This window comes from Carcharhinus amblyrhynchos, chromosome 7 (genome assembly GCF_965287045.1).
Source record: "Carcharhinus amblyrhynchos chromosome 7, sCarAmb.v2.hapA, whole genome shotgun sequence".
NCBI lineage: Eukaryota > Metazoa > Chordata > Chondrichthyes > Carcharhiniformes > Carcharhinidae > Carcharhinus > Carcharhinus amblyrhynchos.
The window spans coordinates 11,023,596-11,047,412 of NC_137330.1; the positions used below are offsets into that span (position 1 = coordinate 11,023,596).

At 43.8% G+C, this 23,817-nt stretch overlaps 1 protein-coding gene across 6 annotated transcripts in view; it reads right to left on the bottom strand.

Annotated features, from left to right (window-relative positions):
- Window positions 1-422: 422 nt before the first annotated feature.
- rab23 (RAB23, member RAS oncogene family) overlaps window positions 423-23,817 on the bottom strand; it is a 39,233-nt gene continuing 15,838 nt past the window's right edge. For all 6 annotated transcript variants that reach the window (XM_080191954.1, XM_080191956.1, XM_080191953.1 and 3 more), the window contains 5 exons: window positions 18,297-18,382; window positions 16,526-16,682; window positions 12,753-12,835; window positions 9,942-10,034; window positions 423-7,909 (listed from right to left, as the gene is read on the bottom strand). In XM_080191954.1, coding sequence (XP_080048080.1) covers window positions 7,770-7,909; window positions 9,942-10,034; window positions 12,753-12,835; window positions 16,526-16,682; window positions 18,297-18,382 — 559 coding nt within the window. In that variant the 3' untranslated portion in view covers window positions 423-7,769. The remainder of the gene's footprint in view (window positions 7,910-9,941; window positions 10,035-12,752; window positions 12,836-16,525; window positions 16,683-18,296; window positions 18,383-23,817) is intronic.

Genomic DNA, 23,817 nt, shown 5'->3' on the forward strand with positions numbered 1-23,817 from the left:
CCATTATAATTCTGGACCTCACTGCTGAAACAAGCAATCTATTCATTTCCCTGCTTGAACATTTCCCCACAGTGATCACTGCAACCCTCCCCTTCCCCCAGTCCTTGAATCAAAAGCAGAAAAGGGAAATGAGTTTAGTGTCCTCTGCCAGTCCCACGGCGGTGAGAACTCTCCACTTCGAGTTATGCAGCTCATGTCAGCTGGCTGTCTGAAACATTCAGATGAGAGAAAGAAATGTAACCATGGTTTTAGAAGTAGTTGAACTGCTTTTGTCTGAGATCTGCTCTACAAGAGCCACAAGGGAGGGGGGAACAAGGTGACTTCGGAAGAGTTAAAGCTAGCAGAAGACTCGACAGTAAGGAGTGGCTTGGTGCTAATGCCTGAATGAGTTTGGCAGACAAAAATTCAGAAGTCACAAAGAATCCAGTAGAATTTTCATTTTATTAAGATCATTTACACAAATTTGTCAATAAAAAATCTGCTAAAATTGTGTGATTAGTGTGGCACAATGTAACAGACACATACATGCATACCATCAATTGCAGTAAAAGAATAAGGAACACTTATTAAATAAATCATATTACCAGCTACTGCCGACCAGAATAACTGATTGAATACCCAGCTGAAAGTATAAACCCAGTAACAAATTTCCTATGACTGGGATGTTCAGAGATATTTATATGCATCACAGAAGGAGGGTGTAAAAGTCAATGCATGCATGTGTGAATAAACTTCAGTATAATTATTTTGTCACTGAATTGGCTCCACTGCAGATCATAGAATCCCTACAGTGCAGAAAGAGGCCATTCAGCCCACTGCGTCTACATCCACCACAATCCCACTCAGGCCCTATCCCCATAACCTCATGCATTTATTGTAAGGGTCAATTTAACATGGCCAATCCACCTAACCCCCACATCTTTGGAGTGTGGGAGGAAACCGGAGCACCCGGAGGAAACCCACATTGACACGGGGAAAATGTGCAATCTACACACAGACAATGACCCAAGCCAGGAATCGAACCTGGGTCCCTGGCGCTGAGAGGCAGCAGTGCTAACCACTGTGCCACCGTGCTGCCCCAAATGAATGTTTTAAACCAGGAACTACCCAGATCAATTGGAATGCAAGCCAATTGAGAGTTTTACAAACGCCACATAGTGACCCAAGCTGAGAATCAAACCCAGGTACCTGGAGCTGTGAGGCAGCAGTGCTAACCACTGTGACTCACTGATGCAGCAACTCAATAACAAGCTAATATTAAAAAGTTCTTCCATTGCAAAAGCGGAGCATAACTGTACCTGACCCCATGGCAGTACATCAAAACTGAGTCTATACCTTCAGAAAACGTGAACCAACACAACAGACAGCATTTTTATAATGGGGACTAAGCAAAATCTATGCAGCAGCAATTTTGCTTCATTGGTTTATTTACTGGGACTCTATTCATATTTACCAAACTCTGCCGACTTTTGAAAGCTTGCTGAACGTTTGGAGACAGCCCCTTTTAAAATCAAATGCCATTTGGGCTTTCATTCACAGATGTATAAACCAGCAGAGCGTTTCAAGGTTGTAATGCTTCCTATCTACATGCTAGCACCCAATATGGCCTTTGCTGGGAGTCACTCGATAAGTCAGAGGCACTTAATTTCCAACAAGCTTTAATAAACACTTAACAGAAAGTCTCCTTGCTGGGAGTTTGAGATCAGCAAATCACTGCTGCAGTCCCAACAGAGGATTAGCTGTTGGATCAGACCCTGAGGGGAAGAGTGCACACCTTCTGCTCTTCTTGTCAACAAGCTCTCTTCTCGAGAGCTCCAATGGCTCCCACTATGGCTCAGCAAGGAGGGCAGCATACGTACATAAACCAGAAAGATGCCAGGATAGATTTCCCCACTACTTGTTTCTGCTTTGGTTGTGCCGGTACCTCAAACTAACATCTGCATTCTGCCAACATTTTTTTTAAAATGAATGTGGTTAACAGCACTGTAATGACCCAGAAATAAAAGTTTTTTGTGATGCTGAATGAGGGATAGATATCAGCCAAGGCATTGGGGAGAACTTCTTTGCTTTTCTTTGAAGTAGTGCCATAGGATCTTTTACACCCACTAAAGCAGGCAGACGGGAACTTGGTTTAATGTCATATCCAAAAGTCAGCACCTTCCACCGTGCAGTGCTCCCTCAGTACTGCACGGGAGTATCAGCCTTGAAGGGCTAGTAACCAGAGATGGGTAGAAGACTCAGGGTGAGATGACTGCTTTCTTATCCAAAGGAGTGTCAGTTCTCTTGAATGAGAATGATAAGGAGTACCATGATAATGATCTGGAATTAACTGTCTGAAAGTGTGAGGATGAAGGTTCAATAACTTTCAAAAGGAAGTTGGACTTGAAGAGGAAAAATATTGTATGACTTCTGGGGAGAGCTGGGGAATGGAATTAATTTGACGGTGTTTTTGAAGAGATGCCACAGTCACCAGTGGCCTCCTCCTGTGCTAACCACTCAATGCTGATGCATCTTCTGATTTGGATTCCTCGCCTCCACAGGAGGGGAGAAAAAATATCCAGGACTGGACAGCTCATGAAGAGATGTGAAGAGGTAAAGGGCCACCTGGGTGAGACCTCCCTCCTCTTCCAGTCAGTCTCTTCACATTCATCCTCTCGGCTTAGTGGGGCCATGGGGTGGGGAAGCAAGAACAGCACAGTTCATTTATATAGCACCTCAACATACTTGGTAAAACGATCCAAGGCTGGAAGAAATGGAAGCAAAACAGTTAATATCAAAGCACAAAAGAAAGTGCTCCCTCAGCATTGTACTGGAGTCAGCTTTGATTTTTGAGCTCAAGCCCTGGAGTGGGACTTGAAGCTGGCACCTTGCGACTCAAGAGCTGAGGACATTATCCACTGACTCACAGCTAACACGTGACAGTGATGCATCACAGGAACCACTAACCAAAAAGAATGATGACTGCATAATTCAGAGGAAGTGCAAGGTGTATGCAACATCTCTTCACTTTTGACACTTGGAACATCTCAGTATAATACTTGTACATTGACAAATTCTAACAAACATTCCAGTCCTCTCCAAATAGCAGACAGTCACAGAGAATGGCCTGCATCTAATATATATTTTATCTGAAAATTCTGATCAGTAACTGCGCGGTCTCCCACCCCCACGCATTTTGCTACGCTCAAACGAGTGATGACCTGCCCCCTGGGCTTTTGGAAGTTAATGACTGATTTTCACAGGATTTGTAAAAGCAGAAGCAGCACAAAGTAAGAGTAGAATTGCCAAAATAGGCCAACTTGACTCCTCAATCGATTTTGAATGCAGAGAGATGGGAATGGGGAAATCAAGGTACAAAGATTAGCTGCCTGGAACCTTATCAGGCAGAGAGTTGAAAGGAAGCAACAAAACAGATGTTTCCAAACACAAGTGTTTTGTCCTTGTTGAATTTGTGCTATACTGCAGTTCCTACCACCAAACCACTGCTTCCCGCACAGACTTGGGTCAGGGTGCTTTGTGAGTCTGTAACACTTCAACCAAATTGGACATTGTGATGTTCCAACTCTTGTATAAGGATCAGAGTCCTGGAGTTTGTTGGGTACAACTCACTCCGACTCACCTATGCTTTCGGTGGTACTGCATTCAGTCCTCATACATCACTGTGTTCAGATTGGCTGCCAGGAGGTGCATTGTCCTGCTGGCAGGCACTGCACTGACCCAACTACGCGCACATGGAACAGTGGATTGGCAATTGGTCAGTACTATGACAGCAGTTTTGTGTCATGCAATGCAAAAAGGAGCATATGTCGGGATACAATTTATAGATAAGGACAGGGGAGGAGGACTAATTCGAATCACAGAAACCCTACAGAGGCAGGAGGCTACTTGGCTCATCGAGCATGCATCAGCATTCCCACGCAGGCCCTATCCCCATAACCCCATTTATTTACCTCACTAATCCCCCTGATACTAAGAAAGAACTTAGCATGGCTAATAAACCTAGCCTTTGGAGTGTGGGAGGAAATTGGAGCACCTAAAGGAAATCCACACATACACTGGAAGAACGTGCAAACTCCACACAAACAGTGACCCAAGGCCAGAACTGAACCTGGGTCCTTGGCACTGTGAGGCAGCAATGCTAATCACTGTGCCACCATGCCGCCCATTCTTCATTCTGAAAGCCTAGGGGCTGAATGGTCTGATTCTATTCAGTATTAAATGATGAGATAACACAAACCCTCCACTGACTGGAAAGCACAACTATCAGTACCTTGAAAATTATATACTATATTGATATGCAGCAGCAAATATGACAAGTTGTACAAAATATCATAGCAGCAACATCAAGGAAACTAGGGCTGATTTTCTCAATACACACTGCCAAACACGGTGCCTTGCACTGGGAGATTGTGGGCAAGCTCATGATTATTACATCTTCATGCAAGGCAGGCAGTGTATAATGAGAAAAGCCAATCCTCATAAAACCAAAACCAGGATGTCCTGGAAATAAGTAATAGGGGAAAGCAACACATGAAAGTTCTGGCTAAACCTTGCAGGCAAGACTTTTCATCCTAATGGCCCAAATCTCAGCCCTCCACCCTCATCTTCCAGGCACCAATTTTAGAACATGTATTGATTCATTCATCCACCAAATGTTGGTATCATTGGCAAGGATGGTATTTATTAACTTTTGTAGTCATCTCCAGTAATTGCATTTTGTCCCTTTTTTCTTACAACCATGTGCCACCAGTCTGAATCACAGAATTCCTACAGTGCAGAAGGAGGCCATTCGACTCATCGAGCCTGCACCAACCACAATCCCTGCCAGGCCCTATTCCCGTATCCGCACATATTTACCCTGCTAATCCCTCTAGGGTGCAAGGGACAAGGTTTAAAGGAAATGTACAAGGCAAGCTTTTTTTTTACACAGAGGGTGGTGGGTGCATGGAACTTGTTGCCAAGGGAGGTAGTGGCTTTTAAAGGGCATCTTGACAAATACATGACTAGGATGGGGATAGAGGGATATGGTCCTGGGAAGGGTAGCGGGTTTTAGTTCAGTTAAGCAGCAGGGTCGGTGCAGGATTGGAGGTCTGAAGGACCTGTTCATGTGCTGTAATTTTATTTGTTCTTTGTTCTAATCCCCCTGACACCAGAGTCAATTTAGCATGGCCAATCAACCTGACCCACACATCTTTGGAGTGTGGGAGGAAACTGCAGCACCCGGAGGAAACCCACATAGACGTGGGGAGAACATGCAAATTCCACACAGCATGACCCAAGGCCAGAATTGAATCCGGGTCCCTGGCAAATGTGAGGCAGCAGTGCATCGCCCTGACTGTACGAATGGACCTCAAATAAACTTGAAGCACAGCTAGGAATTTCAAAACTGCAATAAACCCACAACTTGGACCAATATATAAGGTTGGCTTCAAACAACTTGTATCTAACCTCAACCTACATACATATATCTATGTATGCAAGCACACACACAGACCAGCTTCTTATAACAAAAATCTGTTACAAAAAAGAAATCTTTAATAGTGTACGGTACTTGGTATTTATGGTGGTGTGGAATATAAACACCAAAGATTATTTAGGCTGAATGGTCTGTTTCTGTGCAGTAAAATTCTTTACCAGAAAATGGCAGCTCCATGATTTATATTTAACCATCTGGATACACGCAGCTTTCCAAATGCACATTCCTTTTGGCGAGTGCTGTTTCCTTGTAAATTTCTAAAATGAGCGACACGGAGTAGGATCAAAGAAACTGATGTCTCATTTGCTCCGAATAACAAAAATAGAAAAGCACAGGTGACCAGTCAGCACGTGTCGGGAGAAAATCCAAGTTTGCGTTTTACTTCAGCTGACTGTGACTGAAAAGTTTAACACAGCTGCGTTTTGTGAATATCAGAATAATTAATTTGGTCTCTCATTTCAGTGACTCAAACACTGAACAATCCTGTCCAGGACTGCGAAAAGCCTCCTTCGTAGTGACACAAGTCAGAGCAGCAGCAGCACAGTCAATGCTATTCTCCTGACATCACTGCAAGGGAAGACATTTTATTCAAAGTGTCTGTTTCCTGGCAGTGCATCAAACAACAGATTTAAAAATCTGAAACTTAATTGGGTGACTGAAAAATAAACACCAGCTCCCTGGACTCGTTTTGATTGCCTAAGGAGGATGGAGAGGAATCTTCCAGGAATCTCTCTCCCCTAGTTAGCCCAGGCTTTTTAAAATTATTTTCTAGGCAATTACATGGCTGCAGGGTGAGGTAGGGCGAAAAGGAGGGGATGTCCAGTCATGAAGATCTGTCAATGGTGAGACAGGCTGGCTGGACAAGCTCATCTTTTCCTACCTGCTAATTCTGTACATTCACGGTGACAATGGAGATTGTGTCAAAAGTTACAAAATCATTGCAGCGTTAGTGTGTCATCCACAAACTGGCTGTTGTCACTTGCAGATGAGGGCAGCTGCAAGCACAGCAGAAACTCTGGATGGAGGTGGAAGGGGAGAAAGTACAGTAGCTGCCAAGCTGTGTAACTTAAAAAACAACAATCATGCAGTTAGTAACTCACGATTTTGAAACAATATGATACAAAAATTGTAGTGCTATCAGGTAATGCAACCTCAGATATGGGCCCCTGTCATAGGTTCTACTTACCATATCATTTAGAAAACTTGGCCAGAATTTTTCCTGCTACCCGCCACGGGAATCGGAGTGGACCACGGAAAGGTCCATTGATTTCAGGCAGGATCTTATGGTTTCGGGATGGGCGAATTTCTTACTTACTTGCAGGAAACAATGAAAAAAACAAAAGGCAATAATTGCAGTACTGAATTGGCACTCATGCTAATATCTTGCTCTGAATAATAAGGCCTGTGAAGAAAATTATCCAAATCTTACATGCAAACAATTGACAGACATGATTACACATTCACAATAGAAAAAGTATACAAACAGCAGATTTATGACTACAAACATCAAAATATCAAAAGCCTTTTTTTTAAACACTTATCTAAATAATACGATCAACTCAAACCATCGGAATGTGAAAAATACTACTCCTAGTAGCAAAATACCTTGCTTCAGCTGCATCCAACACTGAAATATTGCACAAGTCATTAGTGTCAGTTCCATCAATTAACAATCACACACGTAAAGCACAAATGGCAATGTTTTCGTTACATCTGTTCAAATGACAATAAAATCTCATAATTACAATGCTTTCTTTTTAAAAAGAAAAAAGGGTTTTTTTTTAAGTCAATTCCCTAAAGGAAACTATTTTAAGCTTGCTCTGGTGATTCTTGGTCCTGGTAACTGGGTTACTCCCTCACTTGGAGGAAGTGCTTTCAAGGATTAATCACACTGCCTTCATTACTGTTTCCCTTTTAGGTAATACCATGGATCTGACTGGACGCTGCACAACTCAAGCATATTGATTTTCGTAATAAAGGAGGTGACTAAAGCGGTGAACAAACCTAACGTCCCAGAACCAATCCACGCAAAGCTGCAGCAGTCAGACGTGCCATTGATTGCCTGTTCCAGGCACGGCTCCCTCTTTTACGCTATTGCAACCTTCAACCGAATTCGGACCGAGTGATATGTTTTCCGAAGCCTCTGCACCAGCCGAGGTGTGGGTAGCCAAGTACCACAGCGTCCGTAATTGTGACCTACCACTGAAGTGTCAGAATATCTAAATTAAAAACCCTTACTGATCTCAACAGCTGCACAGACGTTGCAGACCGACGCTGTGCTACAGCGGAACGGCTAGAGTTTTCCACAGCGGCCCCCGAGGCTTCTGCTCTTCTTGGTCCTCTGCTTGTTTGGCCGCAGGCTGATAACCGCTCCACCGTTTATCATGCTGGAATTCTGGCCAGAGTGACTGCCGCCAGCCGTGTTGAATACTCCTGGGAGAAGAGAAGAATTTCAATGATTTAATCTGATACACTAATTGCAGTTAGTGCTAACAGAGTTGCATGGCAACTCTTCACGACCGTCTTTGTGTCAAACCTACCCTAAAACTGTACATGCACAGACTTGTACCACGGTTCTTTGTCTGCAACTTTATATATGTATTTTTAAAATCACTTGTGCAACTTAGTCAACATAATTAATCCTTTGTCAGCTTATCAAAGAAGATTGGACAGTTTCCTCAAACAATAATTGTTAATACTGGCAGCGTAAATCTAATACTTCCAACGTCCCTCACCCTCATGAAAAAACTCTCTGGTTTGGCAATGGGATCCAGATGCAAACCTAGTCCCTCCTCCACTATCTACACACACACACACACACACACACACACACAAACCTTCCTATAGAAAATACTAGCAGGGAGCTGAGGATCTTGAGGATCATCTATGATTTGTCAGGAACACTGAAGTTGACTGTTCCCACTTGTGAAAGGATTGAGAACGAGAAAGAGCACAGATTTCAACTAAGTGTCAAAGAAGCAATGCGCAGAGAGTGGTTCAGGTCTGGAATGCACTGCCTGAGGATGTAGTAGAAACAGGTTCATTCGAAGCATTCAGAAGGGGCCTAGCCTGCTATTTGAATAGGAGGAACGTGCAGGGTTATGGCGAGAAAGCAGGGTAATAGCACATAGCGAATTGCTCAGTTGGATGGCCAGTGCAGACACGATGGACTGAATGGCCTTCTAGCGTGCTGCAACAGTTCTGTGATGCCGCGCCTCTTGGATCTGCCCCTGCAGCCAGCTTTCAGAGGGTTTCTGCAACAGTACATTTAACATGTTTGACAGGAAGCACGAAACAATGGTTTGGACAAGCTGAACCACTAGGCTCAAACCATGTGCTCCCAGCAACTGCCTGACAAATTGTACATCACCCAAACTTGACTACTTCTGCTCCCATAAAATCCATCACACAGTATCTTCATGGATAGAATGCTTGCTGCTGAATCAGAAAGGCACAGATTCAACCTCCACTTGTGTAGCTGACACTTTCATTATTTATCCCTCAATCAACAATACAGATCATCTACCTGGTCACTACTGCATTGCTGTTTGTGGGATTTTGCTGTGTGCAAATTGATTCTCATGGCAGTGTTCAAAAGCACTTGGCTGTGAAGTGCTTTGAGACACCGAGTCCCTGAAAGGTGTTAAATAATTGCACATCTTCCTTTCCATTGCTTGAGGTAACCTGAGTGAACAACTTGGCCACTAACTAAAGAGGTGAGATTGTACCATGGCAACAGTGGGATTTGAAAGGAATGACAACAATGAGACACGAGCAAGTTAATAAATAAGCCAACATCAGCCATTGTGCCGTGGCGCATTGGATATTAGAAACATTGAATTTTACAGTGCAGAAACAGGCATTCGGTCCATTGAATCTACACTGACCACAATCCCACCTTGGGCCCTATCCTCATAACCCCACACATTTACCCTACCTAGTCCCTTTGGTACTAAGGAGCAATTTAGCATGGCCAACCCACCTAACCTGCACATCTTCGGAGTGTGGGAGGAAACCAGAACACCTGTAAGAAACCCATGTAGACACGGGGAGAACGCACAGACTCCACACAGACAGTGACCCAAGCTGGTAATCAAACTCAGGTCCCTAGCACGGTGAGGCAGCAGTGCTAATCACTGTGCCAGAGTGCCACCCTATTGAGGGAGGGAAAAACCATCGGTTCGCTATTTCCTGGTGTGCAGTCTTCATTGCAGGAGCTTCCTATAATCAAAAGCAATTGGTTTGTTTTGTGTAGGACCCTTACAATCAACATCTACAGCAGACATTCATCCCTCAATTTGAAGTTCCCTGTGAAATATTATTGTCTCACCTACTGTATCATTTAGAGTTAGACAGTTCCCTTTCCAACAGTGAAACCCTTGGACAGCTCACATGAACACGATACCAATGGCTGTCGGAAATCACAACTCGGAGGTATATTTAATGAGTTAATGAGGCAAAGTACCTATGCGATTGCTTGTCGCGTGCACTTGCTCCTGTTCTTCTGTGGTGTGCTGTTTGAGTCGCTGCAAATACTTCTCAGCCAGATACTTGAAAACTGTGGAGATAAAATAACTTGAACTAAATCTTCCCACCATCGTGTATGTTTTCTAAAGTCAGATTGAACATACCGGGTCAGTTTGTATTGAGACAATGGCTCGTTTCAATACAAATGGCTAAAATGCAATTCATTTCAAGAATGAATGAATTCACTGTATTTCAATACATTCCAAAATAAAAACAAAAAAAAGTATTCTTCACACAAAAATAGCCATTCTCACAATGAACTGCAAGAAAACAATTTGGGATAATCACAGCCAAACAATGGGGTTACTACACTACTCAGAATGCCATCGCTCAATGCAATACTTCCAGCATCCTTACTTATCCTGGTGGTCTGACTGTGTGTGTCGCTGGCTGATCAGATAGATTGGGATTTTGAGCATGTTATTGGGATGACAGAATCAGGAATGGATAAAAAATCTCCTGTCGCCTCCACAACCCAATCCCCATTCAACTCAGAAGCAGACGTGAACACCCTCCTCTCTGATCTTCCAGGTGATACACAATCTCCGCTGATCGAGTTCCTGGCACCTACACCACAGTCACCCAGAACAGCCAAAATCTCCCCCTCAAAGCTTCAATAAATCCTCATAATCAGTTATGAAAGTGCTACATCACTTTACCCACCCAGAAACAAGACTGGAAGAGTCCACTTTAAATGTCATTTGTAACAAAAGAAGAAATTTGCAGGGCAATGGGCAAGGAGCAAGGAAAATGGGAGTGAGGTGACACAGGCACAATGGGTCAAATAGCCTCCTTTTGTAATGTATGATTTTGTGCCATTGCAAACCCTATACAAATAAAATGAACAACGACAAAGTTTCAAAAAACAATCTTCCAGTCTGCAGGTCAAGAGACGTGACGTACACTGTAGACATGAGTCAGGATCCTGTGGATGTTCTGGTGTGTCTGATCTTTGTGGAAATGGACCGGGAAGTTTGAACTTCTGAAGGGTAACATCCTTGCTTCCTAGGAATCTCCGTGAAAGTCTCCGACTCCAAGCTACAATCAGAGACTTCGGGCAATCCCGATTTACTTACCTGAATATTTATCCAGGAAGCGCAAGGCAGAAAAATCCTAGTGTAACTCCTGGCTAACTACAGAACAGATCGCCCAATCGCTCCATGACTCCCCTGACTATCCCCGACCCAACCTGACCATTCCCCCGACCATTCACGCCAACCATCCTGCCTGACCCACACCTCGACCCGGCCACTTCTGTTCACCACCCTAACCACCAACTATCTAATTATTCCCATTACGACCTAACTACCTCTGACTTGCCAAGCCTCCCACCAGCCACCCCACCCACTCTATCCACTGACCACCTTACTCACCTGCCAACCTATCCCACTTAGCTCACCCAGCTATCCACCCTTCTAAGCTGCCCAGTCACTCATCTATTAACACTCACAATGGAAGTTTTAACTCGTCTTACTAGCAGCTGTTGGTGTAACAGGGGGCCATGACTCATCTTCTCCCTGACACTCCAGCACTGCAATGAAGCTCTTTACGGAATTGTACTCTCTGCACTTCTGAAGAAGCCAGCATTGGAAGTTCAGAAGCGCGGAGTAGAGTCAGGGTGTGGAAAAGTAAGCAAGGAACAACAATCTGACAGAGACTGCCACTTTGTGGAAGATTCGGCTAAGTTTGTAATTTTGTTTCAGTTGCTGCTAGAAGCTGGTAGAAGGCGGCAGTGTCTCCATCTATCTCACTTTCTCTCCCCTGAAGCTTTCTGAAAATTCAAGGATTGAGGCACCTCTAAGAATTGATCCAACATTCAAAGGACGCATTCACCGCCAGTGTTAAAAAGCTGCACATCCAGCATACTTGTTTCTGTGCCAAGTCTGCAGAAGGGTGCCTGTGAGGTGGCATTTGATAAGGAACAGCTAGCTGTTAAGAGTTATAATGTGCCATGTTTAAGTTTTGTAATTGGTAAAAGCTGTGCCAACTCTTCTTGCTATATTTTAATTGTGTCCTTAAATAAACTTTGTTTGATAAAAGTTTCCTAGTGGGCCACTTGAATCATACCTGCATTGAAACACCCCATACCAAAATTAAATGTAAAACTTGGGGTGCAGGCTAACTTCACAAAACACCTTGGAGTTTCAAGCCTGGGTCTTAAATGTACACGATCACACTGTTCAATTTACAACAGCCTGGGAGAATCTTAACAGTTTCTGGAGTGTTCACTGTAGTAACCAACAATAATTTGCATTTATATAGCAACATTAACCTGGCAAAACATTCCAACAGTGTTGGCAGACAAAAATTTGATGCCAAGGCACTGGAGATATCAGCTTGGTAAAATAAGTCCATTTAAAAAAGCTTTCCAAAAAGGTAGAGTAGAGGGAAGAAGTTTTAGAGGGAACTAGAAATTCTAATGCATAAAGGCCTAAATTCAAGGCACGGTTGCCGATGGAGGGGTCCGGGCTGCACAAGGAGGTTAGAACTGGAGGAAGCATGTTTTCGAAGGGCTTCAGGATTGAAGGTGGTTACAGGGAAAGGGAAATCTAGGCCATGGAAGGATATGAAAACAAGGATCACAATGGAGGCTTAATTATTTTTATGATGTAATCCATAAGCAAGTAGGCATATTGCTGTAAGCTCCAATATCAACAAAGGTAAATTTTCAACTGCAAAGATAAATATTCCTGGTAAAGTAACTGACAAAGTGTCAAATTAAACAGGAAAGATCCCCTGGTACACTCACCTTCATTGACATTGAGATCCTCTTTCACAGAAGCCCGATAAAACCGAAGTTTCAGCTTTTTAGCAAGAGCCTCGGCCTCTTCACTGCACCAAAGAAAACACATAGATTAGCACTCTCCTTGACTTTTATAGGGTACAAGTTACCACAGCTCATTCATTGATCCACATCTATTTACACTCATGCTGTAAGTCCATAAATGCAAGCTTCCTTCTTTTTTTTGCATCATTTGCCTTCACACTGTTGAGGTTGCTGATGCGCTCAAGCAAGCAATGGATAGTGGAAATCTGGAATTATTCTAAAAGCTTTTGAGGCTAAAGATCAATTGAAAATTTCAACACAGAGATTGACAGATTTAAGTTAGTCAAAGGTACATAAGAATATAAGATATAGGAGCAGAATTAGACCAGTCGGCCCATTGAATCAGCTTCACCATTCAATCATGGCTGATGAGGTTCTCAACTCCATTCTCCTGCCTTTAATCCCTTTAGCAATCAAGGACCTATCTCTCTCTCTCTCTAACGTACTCAGTGACCTGACCCTCACAGCCTTCTGTGGCAATTAATTCCACCGGTTCACCACGCTCTGGCTGAAGAAATTCCTCATCTCAGTTCTAAAGAGTCGTCCCTCTACTCTGAGGCTGGGCCCTCGGACCTTACTCTTTCCTACTAACAGAAATATCATCCCATGTCCCCTCTATCTAGGCCTTGCAGTATTCTGTAAGTTTCAATGAGATTCCCCCTCATCCTTTTAAACTCCATCGAGTACAGATACAGAATCCTCAAACACTCCTCAGGTATTAAGAATTACAGATAGAGAGAACACACAGGACGGCCATGCTCTAAGTTGAAGGCAGACAAATTCAAGATGTTTACTAATGCTCTAATAACGATGACTTATTGTTGATTGCTATCCTCCAATTGCACGTTTGGGTTATCCTTTCCACACTTATGAAAACTATACTGAACCTTTTTGAGAGCCTCCCAATGAATCAGGGAGCATTTGCACATGCACAGACCATGAGTGGGCTGCACATACACAGTTCTGTAATTTTGGTAGCCTTTGGGCCCAGCGTGTCTGTGGAAGAAAAGATGAAAAGACCCAGGGCAGGTGACTATGCAAGACCAGTGTTCCAAGCAGAGGGCTGAGAGGGGGAGAAATGCCAAAGGAATAGTTAGACAGGTAATAGACAGGAAAGTGACCCTGCTCCGTTACAGAGAGAGGAGTAGAAAAAGGAGGATCCAAATGGGAAAAGGGCTGTGAAGTGCAGACCTTTAAGTGAAGAGGGCTCAGGAGAAGCCCTTAAGATCCAGAAAAGCAGCCCAAGGTTGGATATTTCATGCCCTGGGCCATTAGGGGAAAGTTACTGCGTTCTGCCTGGCACAGCCAAAAAATATAAAGTCATGTTTGAGAGCTGATGCTTGAATGCATATTCAGGAATTGAGGGGCATGAGATCACAAGAAATGAGACTGAAACCCTGCGAGATGCACCACTAACACCATCCAAGTTGGAGTGGATTTTGGAAAAAAATGTCAAGGTTAGATCTTTGAAGATGAAGACTGGAATCCTCGTGGGAGACAGAGGGTGGAATTTTCCCATCCCACCTACCACAGGAAGAGTAGTGGGCGGGAGCGGACCACGCAAAGGTCCACTGACCTCAGGTGGAAATTTCTGGCCTTGGGGTGAGCCAAGGCTAGAAAATCCCACCTACTTTATCAGTGAGATTGGCTGATTCAGTGTTATTGGCGTCAAGGTGGATTCTTGAGAAATCCATGGATCCTATTTGGTTGTATTTGCCACTTATTGTTTAGGGTGTTGTGTTCGACTCCAGTTGGCCTGTTAATCCATGTGTGCCCTGTGTTAACGCTGAACAGTAGAAGATAAATGTTGGAAAATGTTTTATTCTTCCAAACTTGCACAATAACGTTTATTTCTGTTTGGAATCCTGTGGCTTTATTCATTGATAAATGCCTTGAATCTGAACCTTTGACTAGTTTAAACAATGCATTATTAATCGCTAACCAGATGTTATCAACAACCTGGGGGTCTGGGCAAGGAACAGAACATAAATCAAAATGATTTTTTTTTAATCTGCAAATCTTTGCCTCTGACATCTAAAATTACCTTGTTCTATTCTCCTGCTGATCCCTGTTGAAATTGTTTTGGTTCTTATCAATAGAATCATATTTGTCTTTCACATAACGTGCTGAACTAGCAATGGCATTCAGAGATTTAGGCTGAATGTCAATTCAATTGATGCGTCATCCTCTGAGTATCAAGGAAAGTGAGAAGGGAGAATGGAATTGGGTCAAACTGAGAAACCTCTTTCACAAAACCCAAATGAAATTTCTTTATTTGGCTTATGTGCCATATAGCTTAAAGAAACATTTTCAACTGCTTGCTGGATCCAAAACAGACCCCCCCCACCCCCCCGACAAAAGTAACTTCTTCCAAATCAGGATTAAGATTGCCACCTTCTATTCATTTGTTATAATCCTTCCAATTTTACAACTGCAACAAAATTTGTCACATCAATTTCAACCTCCTTACCTGCATCGGTGAAGCTGCACAAAGGGATTATCTAAAATTGCACATAGACTTCTAACTGCAGCGGTACTAAACAAAACCATTATAGTTTAGGAGGTCCAGCTCATATATCAATAATATTCTACCTGCAAGTAGGAATCCTGTTGACATTTGCGCAAATGATTCCTTTTGTCATTATCTGTAGCTCTACTTATTCTATATTTTCATTCACCTTTTAAGGGTCTCTCTCCCTCTTTCTCTCCAGCACACCACTGACCTCAAAGTTTCAGCCACTGCAGAAATGTCCTTGTGGCATTATGTAACTGAGATCTGTGTTCCTTCAATTCTGGCTTCCTGCACGCTGAAAATTTTCTTCACTCTAATCTTGGTAGCTGCACTTTCAGCTGCTTTGGCTCCAAGCTCCAGGATTCCCTCCCAAAACCGCTCTGCCTTTCTCACGTCTTTTAAGATGCACCTAAAAACCTCTCTCACCCACCAAGCTTTTGTTCACGTTTTGTTATATTCATTTGTGGGAGATGGACATCACTGGCTGGCCAGTATTTATTGCCCATCCTTAGCTGCCCCTGAAGTGGTGGTGAGCTGTCTTCTTGAACCGTTGATACAACTGAACGGCTTGTTTGGCCATCTCAGAATGAGTCAACCACATTGTTCTGGAGTCACATGTAGACCAGACAAGGCAAGGATGGCAGATTTTCTTCCCGAAAGAACATAAGCAAACACAGGTGGGTTTTTTCAACAAACAACAATGGTTTCATGGTCATCAGTAGATTCTTGATTCCAGATAAATTTTATTGAATTCAAATTCCACCATCTGCCGCGGTGGGATTCAAATCTGGGTCCCCCAGAACATTAGCTGAGTCTTGGATTAATAGTCTAGTGATAATACCGCTAGCCATCACCTCCCCCATCCCTCCTGATTAATAATGTGATCAGGGGTTATGGGGAAAAGGCAGGAGAACGGGGATGAGAAAAATATCAGCCATGATTGAATGGTGGAGCACACTCGATGAGCTGAGTGGTTTAATTCTGCTCCCATGTCTTATGGTCTTATGTTATGCGACTCAGTGCAAAATTTTACTCAGTAATGCCCTGTGAAGTGCGTTGGAATATTTTATGATGTTATAAGTGCTATATAAATGTAAATTGTTTTGCCTCTCTAGTGCGTGAAACATAACAAATAATTTATAAATCAGACAACCTGAGTTGAATATAACCTTTAGCCACATACTTTTTAAGTACAGTTTCATCCAACAGGTCTATTTTGTTCTGTACTAGGACTGTAGGGATATCTCCAACTTCAGCCTCAACTTTCTCTTTCCAGCTGGGGATAGCCTCAAAAGATTCCCTGTCGGTAGTGGAGAACACCAGCACACATGCCTGAGCACCTGCAATAAAGTAGCAAAACCATATTAGAATTGCAACTGCTCTTTACAACCACGTAACATTTCGCCACAGCAATCTGAGTTCTGTCCCACGCAAAATGCTCAGCAATATAACTTTGTATGTTATTACTTTAAGGAATAAATGGCACCGGAGTACTGCATTACCAAAGCAACCAACACTGTGGAGTAGAACTGTATTCAGTGAAGACACACAAAGTGTTTCCAATACCTTTGAAGAATCCTCCACATAGCCATAGAGGAAACATTCACTGCTTAACAAGAAGCAGCACTGCCTTTTTTCCCAGGAAATCCTGATTAACTACCGTGTAACACTCCAGGGCACAAGTTACTGACCAGGATTCAGTAATTGGGATTACACAGCAAATCATTAGGGCAGAGAAAACTCACAAAACTAGTACAAGTCAACTAAGTGAAGCTCCTTTCAGGGATTGAATTAAATGCCAGGGGATTAAAGCATGTGGTATTATAAGGCTCTGGTCAGAAAACATTTAGAATATCGCGAGCAATTTTGGGCCCCGTATCTTTGGAAGGATCTGCAGGCTTTGGAGAGGGTCCAGAGGAGGTTCACGAGAGTGATCCCGGGAATGTAAAGCTTGGCGAATGAGGAGTACTTAAAGACTCTGGATCTGTACTCAGTGGAGTTCAGAAGGATGAGGGGGGGGATCTCACTGAAACTTACAGAATACTGAAAGGCCTGGATAGAGCGGACGTGGAGAAAATGTCTCCATTAGTAAGAGAGATTAGGATCTGAGGGCACAGCCTCAGAGTAAAACGAACGACCCTTTAGAACTGAGACGAGGAGGAACTTCTTCACCCACAGGCTGGTGAGTCTGTGGAATTCATTGCCATAGAAGGCTGTGGAGGCTGGGTCATTGAGTGTATTGAGACAGAGAAAGATATGTCCTTAATTGGTAAGGGAATTGAAGGTTATGGGGAAAAGCAGGAGAATGGGGTTGAGAAACTTATCAGACATGATTGAATGGCAATATGAATGGCTAAAGTCTGCTCCTATATTTTATGGTTTTGTTCATCTTCTGACATAACTAACTTCCAGCGATTGACGCTATACCTAAAACAATTTTTCCAGCTCATGGTACACTTCAAACTTGCTATTGAATCCACCCAGTAATTAGCGTGCAACAGGTAAATTCTTAGGCTGCACCAACAGAAAATGTATTAATGATAGTTACATATGTAATATACTATTTCTATAAAAGCCCAAATTATAAAATGTCCTTTAGATCAAAGAGCAGCATGGTTAGCATGTCTCAGAGCACCGAGGGCCCCAGGATCGATTCCAGCCTTGGGTAACCGTCTGTGTGGAGCTTTCATATCTTCTCCGTGTCTGCACGGGTTTCCTCTGGGTGCTCCGGTTTCCTCCCACACTCCAAAGTGGAGGTTAGGTTGATTGGCCATGCTAAATTTTCCCTCAGCGTACCCGAACAGATGCCGGAGTGGGGCGACTCGGGGATTTTCACAGTAACTTCATTGCCGTAATGCAAGCCTACTTGTGATACTAGTAAATAAACTTGGAACAGAAAACAAACATGGGCGTTCAAACTGGAATTCTCTTACAGATGTATCCTATTGACTCACCTCTATAGTAGGCTTTCGTTATAGCATCAAACTCCTCTTGACCTGCCGTATCCCATAACATTAATCTGACATCCTCATCATTAATTCTGAAAAATAAATGTGACACTTGAGATCAAATCATCCGTCTTGGAAACCCTGAAATTAGCCTGCAACTGCAACGTGAGTGGAACATTTAATGGAGCGTTTACTTAATCGAACCGTGCCTGATTACAGAGAGCTCACCACATTCAATCAGCTCTGGTCTCCCAACCACAGCTGCTCAGCATCAAGGAGAACAATCATCACATCACATGCTCAGATTGGTATTTAATGATGGCCTTATATCATTTGTTACAATATTATACATCAATTTGCTTGCTTGTTAGTTGTCACTTTCAAAAGATGACAGATTGAGATCTCTAGTGCTTAATCATGCTCAGAGTAATTACTAATAAGTGGAACATTTCTATTTAATTAGGAGCTGATGTTTTATTGTGGGGCTGTTTATGAAATGCAATTTCTTCCCTTCAACCAGTTTATAGCATCTTTTTGCAGGATCGCTGTGCACAATTGCTCCTTTGCTCAGAGGATAAGAATAAATAAATCCTGCCAAATGCTGGCAAACGTACAACGGCAACCCAAGTGAACAATCCTTCAACTGTCCCTCTCGCAAGTCAGGTGAGGGATCCATTTCCCGCGGCACAACTTGTTGAAACACAACATGTAACATCACCATGAATACCGCGTGAATATTTCACTACTCATTGCCTCGTCTCAGTTACTCTCGACTTTGAACCACAAGCTTTGCGGGTTAATGCCCAACCAGGGCTAAAGCAGATCACCTCAGCTGATGTAGTACTGAGGGAGGGCAGCACTGTAAGAGGTGCCACCTTTCAGAACAAGTGAGGCCCAGGAGTGGCGCTGCTCACATAGCAGAAGAGCTCTCCACGAGCCTGAGGGAGCTGATCTTCCTGAATTAAACACCATAAAAATTAATGAGTTAGTCATCTCATTTGATGCGGTAGGATTTTGACATGTGGGGGTGACAAGAGTGGTTAGCACTGCTGCCTCACAGCGTCAGGGACCTGGGTTCAATTCTGACCATGGGTCACTGTCTGAGTGGAGTCTGCACATTCTCCCCTTGTCTGCGTGGGTTCCCTCTGTGCGCTCCGGTTTCCTCTCATTCCAGAGACGTGTGGGTTAGATTGATTAGCCATGATAAATTGTCCTTTAATGTCAGAGGGATTAGCAGGGTAAATACACGTGTAATGGTGATAGGGACCTGGGTGGGATTGTTGTCAGTGCAGGCTCAATGGGCCGAATGGCCTCCTTCTGCACTATAGGGATTCTATGATTCTAAATTATTGCCTCACTTTCCCCTCACAACAACTTCAAAAGCAACTCAATGAATGAGAACTCTTTAGGATGCTCTGAAGAATATAAAACAAAGGTATTCTTAAAACAAACAAAAATGTTTCTTTAGTTCGAAAATTAGAACTTTTGGCACATTTTGTACTCAAAAGACTTGTAGATCAATACTATAGGACAGGCAATTTTTCAATTTTGCTACACATGGCAAATCAAAGTGTTTTCTAACTCAGTTATATTACAGGCCATGCATAAATTGCAAAATAGTGCTCATCTGCTCCAACTAATTTTTTAAAATTCTCAACATAGCAGTATCTCCTTTCTTTTGCTATGACATTTGTGACCACAACCTTCCCTTGAGACATATTCTCCTCTTTCTTAGAATCATAGAACCCTAAGTACAGGAGACAACCATTTGGCTCATTGAGTCTGCAATGACCACAATCCCACACAGGCCCTATTCTCATACCCCGTGCATTTACCTTAGCTAGTTCCGCTGACATTCAGGGACAGTTTAGCACGGCCAATCCACCTAACTCGCACATTTTTGGAGCGTGAGAAGAAACCTGAGCACTCGGAGGAAACCACGCAGACACGGGGAGAACGTGCAAACTCCACACAGACAGTGGCCCAAGCTAGGAATTGAACCCAGGTCTCTGGCACTGAGAGGCAGCAGTGCTAACCATTGTGCCACTTTGCCCTCCTTGCCTGAAATTTCCTGCAGTGAGAATGTTAACCGCATGCCTCTGTCACTATTTGCATACCATGGGCCAGTATCCATCACGAATTGAGTACGGATGAAATAATTGCACAAAGGGCCCATTACAAGTGGGACAATGAGGAAACCACCTCCATTGAGATGGAATTCAAATTGAGGAATCAAAGGTAAAGCAAAACTTGGTGAGTTAGCAGACGCCAACTTTGAGAAAGTGTGGCGGCCTTTTTAGGATTTTAAACATTTACCTTCATATTTTCCAGAGTAATTTTCTTTCTTTCCCTACCCTTGCTTTTCTCCTGAAATTTCCCCCAATTCTGTGCAGAGGTTTTTCATCTCATCTTTCTCAGCCTGAAAGCACCCACCTATTCTTGGCTGTAACTGTACAATCATGCTCCATCCTTCTGTGCCTGGGCTAAATGGCTTTTCCCCATGTCTAAAGTCTTAACAGCAAGTGCTGGCAGATAATTTAAGAAGATAACGAAGGCAAAGTGAGAGATCTTGCCCTCGCTGGGTTAAATATCCACCTCCAGCAACCGGGTCCAGAGCTTCATGAGTCAGGAGAAGCCTGGCCATGTTCCCCTTTCATCACCATACAGCACAGAAAGAGGTCTTTCTGCCCTTCATGTCTGCACCTACCCCCTTTTCCAGCACTTGGTCTGTGGCCTTGTATGCTGTGGCATTTCAAGTGCTCATCTCAATGCTTCTTAGATGTTGTGAGGGTTCCCGCCTCTATCACCCTTTCAGGCAGTGAGTTCCAGATTCCTACCACCCTCTGGGTGAAAAAGATGTTCATCAAATCCCCTTTAAATATTTCCTTACTGTGGATCCATGCCCCCTGGTGATTGTTCACACCCACTAAAGCAAAAAGTTTGTGTCCTTCACAATTTTGTTCACCTCAATCAGGTTCCCCCCTCAGCCTTCTCTGCTCTAAGGAAAACAACCCCGGTCTAACCAGCTTCTCTTCACAGTTATAAATACATAAAAAGGACGAGGCTGGCTAGGGTGAACGTTGGACCCTTAGAGGATGAGAGGGGGGACTTAGTGGTAGGGGATGGGGAAATGGCTGAGGCCTTGAATAACTTTTTGGTTTCGGTCTTCACGGAGGAGTATGTGAATAATTTGCCGGGTGTTAGAAATGGAAAGATGGTAGGAGTGGAGGGCCTGAATGACATCATTGTTACTAGAGAGGCGGTGCTCGACAGACTGGAGGGACTGATTGTGGACAAGTCCCCAGGACCGGATGGAATGCATCCAAGGGTTCTGAAAGAAATGGCGGAGGTGATAGTGGATGCCTTAGTGATTATTTTCCAAACGTCGCTGGATTCCGGGGAAGTGTCGGAAGATTGGAAAACGGCTAATGTTACGCCGTTGTTTAAGAAGGGTGGCAGGCAAAAGGTGGGGAATTATAGGCCAGTTAGTTTAACGTCTGTTGTAGGAAAAATGTTAGAATCTGTGATCAAAGAGAAAATAGCGAGGCATCTTGAGGAGAATTGTTTGGTAGAGCAGACGCAGCACGGTTTCATTAAGGGAAAGTCGTGTCTGATGAATTTATTGGAGTTCTATGAGAATGTGTCTAGGGCGGTGGATAGAGGAGAGCCGGTGGATGTGGTCTTTCTTGATTTTCAGAAGGCATTTGACAAGGTGCCTCACAAGAGGTTATTACAGAAGGTCGGGGGCATGGAGTTGGGGGTAGGGTGTTAGCGTGGATAGAGGGTTGGCTGTCAAATAGGAGGCAGAGAGTGGGGGTCAATGGGTGCTATTCGGATTGGCGGTTGGTGACTAGTGGAGTGCCCCAGGGGTCGGTGCTGGGGCCTCAGCTATTTACCATTTATACAGATGATCTGGAGGAGGGAACCGAGTGTATGGTGTCGAAATTTGCTGATGACACCAAGATTGGTGGATCGGCAAATTGTGCGGAGGGTGTGGAGAGTCTGCAGAAGGATCCAGATAGGCTGGGCGAATGGGCCAGGAACTGGCAAATGGAATTTAATGTTGGCAAGTGTGAGGTGGTCCACTTTGGTAGGAAGGACTATTACTTACGTGGCGAGAAACCGCAGCATGCGACGGTGCAGAGGGACCTCGGGGTGCATGAGTCGCAAAAACCCAGCCTGCAGGTGCAGCAGGTGGTCAGGAAGGCGAATGGGATGCTGGCCTTCATAGCGAGGGGGATTGAATATAAAAGTAGGGAGGTCTTGCTGCAGCTGTATAGTGCACTGGTGAGGCCGCAGCTGGAGTACTGTGTGCAGTTTTGGTCGCCGCACTTACGCAAGGATATTTTGGCCTTGGAGGGAGTGCAGAGGAGGTTTACTAGGCTGATTCCGGAGTTGAGGGGGTTGAACTATGAGGAGAGGCTGAATAAACTAGGCTCGTACTCGTTGGAGTTTAGAAGAATGAGGGGAGATCTCATTGAGACATATAAGATGATGAATGGGATGGATAGGATAGAGGTGGAGAGGCTCTTCCCGCTCAGGAAGGACAGTAGGATTAGATGGCACAGCCTCAAGATAAAGGGGGGGCAGTTTAGAACGGAGTTGAGGAGGAACTTCTTCACTCAAAGGGTGGTGAATCTCTGGAATTCTCTGCCCGTTGAAGTGGTGGAGGCTGCCTCGCTACATATTTTTAAGACGCGGGTTGATAGGTTTTTGATAGGCAAGGGGATTAAGGGTTATGGGGAGAGGGCGGGAATGTGGAACTGAGCCACGACAGATCAGCCATGATCTTATTGAATGGCGGAGCAGGCTCGAGGGGCTAGATGGCCTACTCCTGCTCCTATTTCTTATGTTCTTATGAAACACTCCAGCCTAGGCAACATTCTGGTGAATCTCCTCTGGGCCCTTTCTGGTGCAATATCATCTGTCTTATAGTATGGTGACCAGAACTGCATATAGTACTCTAGCTGTGGTCTAATAAGCCTTTTATAGACCTCCATCATAATCTCATTGTTCTTAGTTTTTATGCCTCAGTTAGTAAAGGCAAGTATCCCCTATGCCTTTTTAACCATCTTTTCTACCTGTCCTGCTGCCTTCAGTGACTTATGCACATACAGCCCAAGGTACCTCTGGTCCTCTGTATTTCCTATTGTTCATTGTGTATTCCCTTGCCTTGTTACTCCTCCCAAAATGCATCACCACACACTTTCCAGGGTTAAATTCCATTGTCACTGTTCTGCCCATATCATCCTGTAATCTAAGGGTTTCCTCCTCACTATTTACCACACCACCAATTTTTGTGTTATCTGTTGAGTTACTGATCATATCCCCCCCCACATTCCCATCTAGATCATTAAATGTACACAAGAAACAAGGGATCCAGCATCAATCCCTGAGGTATATCAGTGGATACAGATTTCCAGTCACAAAAACAAAATGCGAGCAACACCCTCTGCCTCCTGCCACTAAGCCAATTTTGAATCCAATTTGCCAAATTGCCCTGGATCCCATTAACTTCTTCCTTCTT